We start from the raw sequence: 5394 nt of genomic DNA on the forward strand, positions 1-5394 counted from the left end.
GGGAAGGGAAGGGAAGGGAAGGGAAGGAAGGGAAGGGAAGGGAAGGGAAGGGAAGGGAAGGGAAAGGGAAGGGAAGGGAAGGGAAGGAAGGGAAGGAAGGGAAGGGAAGGGAAGGGAAGGGAGGAAGGGAAGGGAAGGGAAGGAAGGGAAGGGAAGGGAAGGGAAGGGAAGGGAGGAAGGGAAGGGAAGGGAAGGGAAGGGAAGGGAGGAAGGAAGGAAGGGAAGGGAAGGGAGGGAAGGGAAGGGAAGGGAAGGGAAGGGAAGGGAAGGGAAGGGAAGGGAAGGGAAGGGAGGGAAGGAAGGGAAGGGAAGGGAAGGGAAGGGAAGGAAGGAAGGGAAGGAAGGCGCGCTGCCCTGCGATTGGCGGCGGGTGTCCCCGCGGCCCCTGTCGGCGATATAAGTGTGGCGGGGCCGTTCTGCGCTCACTGCCCGCCCCAGCCCGGGCGCAGCGCCGAGCGGAGCGGAGCGGCGGGGCCGCCTCCTCCTCCTCCTCAGCGCCCAGGCAGCGGCAGCCGAGCGGGATCCCCGGCGATGGCCGAGCTCAAGTCGCTGGGCAGCGAGGCGTACCTGGCGCTGGCTCCGGGCTACGGGCCCTCGGCTTTCGCCTACGGGGCCGTGCGCGGGAGCGCCGAGGGCCCGCGGGGCGCCTACGCGGGGGCAGGCGGGGCGGACTTCCATGCCGGGGCGCTGGGCAAGTCGGCGGAGAGCAGCGGCGAGCAGAGCGGCGACGAGGAGGACGGCTTCGAGACGGGCGTGAAGGGCGGCGCGGGCTTCGAGCGAGAGGGGAAGCTGAAGGGGGGAGCCCTGGGCAAGAAGCCCAAGGAGCAGCGCTCGCTGCGCCTCAGCATCAACGCGCGGGAGCGGCGGCGGATGCACGACCTGAACGATGCGCTGGACGGGCTGCGCTCCGTCATCCCCTACGCCCACAGCCCCTCGGTGCGGAAACTCTCCAAAATCGCCACGCTGCTCCTGGCCAAAAACTACATCCTCATGCAGGCGCAGGCCCTGGAGGAGATGCGGCGGCTGGTGGCCTACCTGAACCAGGGCCAGGCGCTGAGCGCCCCGCTGCCCGCCACCCTCAACCCCTTCGGACAGTCGCCCGTGTACCCCTTCGGCGGCGCGGCCGTGCCCGGCGCCGAGAAATGCACTGCCTTCACAGGAGCCGCCTCCGCCCTCTGCAAACACTGTAACGACAAGCCTTGACTTCTGCCTTCTTCGGGCTTTTCCTTTCTTTTGTTTCTTTTTTTTTTTTGTTTGTTTGGTTGGGGTTTTTTTCTGTGCACTTTTCTTTCCACTGCCATCAGCCCTGGCTTCCTTCCATCAGTTAAGTCTGGGTTTTCTTTTTTGTTCTTCTCTTAAATACCCCCCTCCCCATTTGGAAATATTTGGCAGTTCACGTGGACCCCCAAAACACCCACTTTCTACTTTATTTAGTTCACCCCCACATGCAACTTCATCTGTAGAGTTATTTCCTTCCCAGCCTGTCAGTGGATTGTGAGCGTAATGTTGCTTTTTGCTTGCTCTGAGCTACAAAGTTTTTGAGCAGTTTTGAAACAGAACTATAGAAAAACAGAGAGGGAGAGAGATCTGGAAATGGAAACCTCAGTGAATTTGCTTTGGCATGATCGACCTGTGTTAAAAATAGATTAAAAGGAGGGAGGGGAAGCAAAATCCAGCTGCAAACTATGCAATGTTTCAGAATCATGGACGGAGGGGGTTCTGTGTAGCCAGCTGGGGTTGGACTGCACCCGCAAATCCAAATGGAAATCATTTGGTCAGAGCTCACGGGAGGGGGGAAGTCCAGTGCTCTTGCTAAAACAATTGATGCTTCAAAGTAAGATGCTTTTTTTTTCTCTCTTAAAAAAATTAACCCGTTCTTGGACTGAGAGGAACCTGTGATTGTATGCTAATGCTTGCTGTTTGCCTGTTTCTCGGCTTGGTTAAGTTTTCCAGATGATTTTCCAAAGTCATTGCTCATCATGATAAACAAAGCAAAAGGTCACTTAACATATTTATTTGTATTAATAATAAATAAAAGACATGAATAACCACTTTCTCTGTCCTACATGTCTCTAAAACCAGCTGGCAGTCCGTGCAAAACCCCTGCTGGAGTCAGGTAAAGCAGAGATGGACGCAGCAGGAGTAGCTGTGTGAACTTAGGGGAATGATCAGAATACTTGGAAAAATCTTGTGGCTATTCAGCTCCTTATCAGCAGGGATTTCCATTTTTTTTCTCCAGTTTCTCCTGAATCATGAGCACACCAAAAGAGTTGCTTATGTCTGACTCTGAGTTAAGCAGGTAGGGGTTCAGGTTGTGTATTCTGACATTTGCTGGGGAATGCTGTGCCCTGAAAGTGGTGTTTGAGTGGGGTTATTGTAGCAGCGAGCTTTGCTCTGAGCGCACCCAGGAAAACATGGCAGGGAAGGAAATCGCTTAAAGGTTCTGCTTATCCCCTTGGCTTGGTTTTCTGTTCTACCTACAGCTTGACCCTAGATCTACATCTGAGGTTTGGGCCACTTAACGAGTGAACTAATAATCTCTTGCCGATATTGACTGTGTTTGTACAAGTTACGAAGTGCGTCTCTGGCTGGCTGAGTTTTCGGTGTCGCTTGTGTTGGTTTACTTTGGTTTTCTGGTTTATGTTGTTCAATGCTTTGGTGCCTTGTATGCTTCACTAGTCATTATATAATAATAATAATAATAATTGAGGTGCATTCAGTGCTTTCTGTTTGGGTTGGAAATACCCACCCAGTGTCAGAGCAACCACGTAAACTGGTACAGTCGCACCCTCAGGGGCTCGAGCTGTCCGTGGCCATTTGTGTTAGGAGTGGGGTGCAACTATTTAGGGTTATTAAACCAATTTCCATGCCTGTCGGTAGTGTTATGCTAATTTCAAAAGGACTGCCATCCCTCTGAAGTGCTTGTCCATGGCACTTAATTTTAATTAATACATTTCCAAAAGACTTTTTGTGTTTGGAAAACGAAGTGTGTGATTAAGCCTTATTCATAAAGACATATGTTTAAAACTGGTTCCTGCTCATTTCCATTTTTATATCTTCATTTCTTGCCTGTAATTAAAAAAAGGAAAAAAAAAAAAAAGAGTAGTTTTACAGAACAGTTTCTCTCTTGTACCTTTTTCCATAAAAGAAAATTTTGAAAATGCTCCTAAAAAGCATCTGATGAAGCAAAAGCCAACCAAAATCCCTAGTGAAGCAAAAATGACTGGAAACTGCAGATCAGCAAAGGTCACTTAAAATTTCGCAGACTGAGTTGTTGCTAGGAAATAATACGGAACATAAAGGCCAGTTTAACAGAGAATCATAATTTTTAAGCAGATGTATGTTACTTCTGGTTAAAATTACAGAAGATTGAGAATATTTAAATGGAGATTAGCTTAACTGTTCATTTTTCCAAAACTAAAATAGTTGGAGAATAAAGTATTTTAACAGCTGAATAGTTCATCTGAGTTTGGTTTGGTTAAAGACTTAAGACTAAAAATAATGGAATTTGTAATTGCTTCTTTGTCAAATAATTATGGCCCCCCTCAAAAAAAGTCTCACTAATTTCAGAGCTTAACAACTCTTCACTGTCTGAGACAAGCTATTTTTGGAATGATGGGTTTTAGTACAGTGATTGTTTTAAAACTCTTCATTTACATCAGTAAAAACTTGCTCTTACTATCATACCTATCTAGAATCCTAAAATTCTTCCTTCTGAGAATCCTTGAAATATTCAGAAGGGTCTTCAAGAGCCCTCTTGGAATTAAACTATCTCAGGAGGCTAAGTATGGAATTTCAAATACAGAAGAAAAAACCTGCATTAAAAAAAAATTGATAGAGAAAATAGCAAGTTTGACTATTTAAGTGCTGCTAAGAGGCCAGGTATTAAAAACAAGCTCAGAATTTATAGAATTAATAATAAAGGCAGTTGTAAATAATTTTTTTAAGTTAACCTCAAAGTACAGCAATTTCAATTCAAAAGGAAAATTGAAATGAATCATAACTTTTCCTGCAACAAACAATATTAAGCTCGAAAAAAGTTGACCAACTTCTCAGTTAATCTGCAAGTTCACTCCTGTGAGCTGCTTCTGTCCACCCTGGACTTGCAGGATTTTAGCTCATGCTGAGGTGGAGCCCATTCCGAGCCCTCCGTGTTTCCCGTGACAGGAAGGCATCTGTTCCGAGGTGATTTACACTGAGCTGCTGCTAAAACTGCTACCCAGTGAATGCCTAATACTTCTCAAAGATGATTTTGTTGGGAGGGGATAAACAAGCAGCTGACTACTGCATTTGTGTGTGTGAAGCATCAGTGCAAACCTTGCAGATGTGTGTGGTTATCCTGAGGATGAGGTCCTGTATTTGTCATCTGTTTTTCCCCTGCTCTGGCATATTTTGTGTACCATGTAAGGTTTGAAGTGTCTGTTTCCATTTGGTGTTTCAGAGAATATGAAGGGAGGACTTGAGAAAACATGAAGATCTTTTTTTTTCCCTGCTCTAATGTTTTTGCTATGACGCCTGCTCTCTTTTTTTCCAAGAAGGATTTATTGTGTATGCTCGGACGGAACTGAAATACAGATTGTGTGTCCTAATGTACTTATTACCCTGATATGTTCACACATGGAAGAAAACATAATGCCAACTTTTAATTAAATATAATATATTGTTTTCTAACCTCACTTAGTTTTTCTTTGAACTCCAAGACTGAGCAGCAAGAAGTGTCAGAAGGAGGAAATGCTGCTCTGCTGTCTGTTGCTTTTTTTAACTTGTGTAATTCTTGTCACTAACCAAAATGAAGGTTTTACTAACCAATATGTATAGCGTCACGAATAGGGGATTGGAAACTGCTGTCACCTTGCACTGCATCAGCCCAGGTTTAACATTAGCAGCCTTGAGCCTGCAAGGTAAAATGTGCTTTAACCAAATACAGGGAAGCAACAGGTTTGAAGATGGAGGGCCCAGAAGGCAGCGGTCTATCTCAGATACCAGCAAAAAGTTAAATCATTTGAGTTCCTGGAAAGAAGCATAAGAATCATGAAGCTTTCCTTGTCCTTTGATTCGTATCACTGATTTTGTGGCATTCTGTCACAATATCTGAATATTGCTGCGTGCCGAGCTTGTTTCCCAGACTTTAGGAAGTGATTGCTTATTGTTCTCAGATCACTTTTTGGTATTGTTCTTTACATACACATTTGTGTAATATCCATTTTATAAGAGCATTTGACATTTTTCAGGGTTAAATGAACATAGAGCCCCACCCTGGTGCTGTTTTGCAAATTGGCAGCACTGGTGATATTGGTGACAGCAAGACGGGGCCTGGTGCTCTGGCGGTGTCTGACCCAAACCACCTTTAAGAGGCTCCAGATACCCAGAAAAATGTGCACAAGCTTTATACCT

General features: G+C 45.9%; 1 protein-coding gene across 1 annotated transcript; it reads left to right on the forward strand.

Moving 5' to 3' along the window:
• The first annotated feature begins 425 nt into the window (after positions 1 to 425).
• Positions 426 to 4671, forward strand: BHLHE23 (basic helix-loop-helix family member e23). Its single transcript, XM_039563702.1, has one exon. The coding sequence runs from the start codon at positions 532 to 534 to the stop codon at positions 1201 to 1203; it is 672 nt and encodes a 223-aa protein (XP_039419636.1). The 5' UTR covers positions 426 to 531; the 3' UTR covers positions 1204 to 4671.
• The last annotated feature ends 723 nt before the right edge of the window (positions 4672 to 5394 follow it).

This window comes from Corvus cornix, chromosome 20 (assembly GCF_000738735.6).
Source record: "Corvus cornix cornix isolate S_Up_H32 chromosome 20, ASM73873v5, whole genome shotgun sequence".
In the NCBI taxonomy this organism is placed as follows: domain Eukaryota; kingdom Metazoa; phylum Chordata; class Aves; order Passeriformes; family Corvidae; genus Corvus; species Corvus cornix.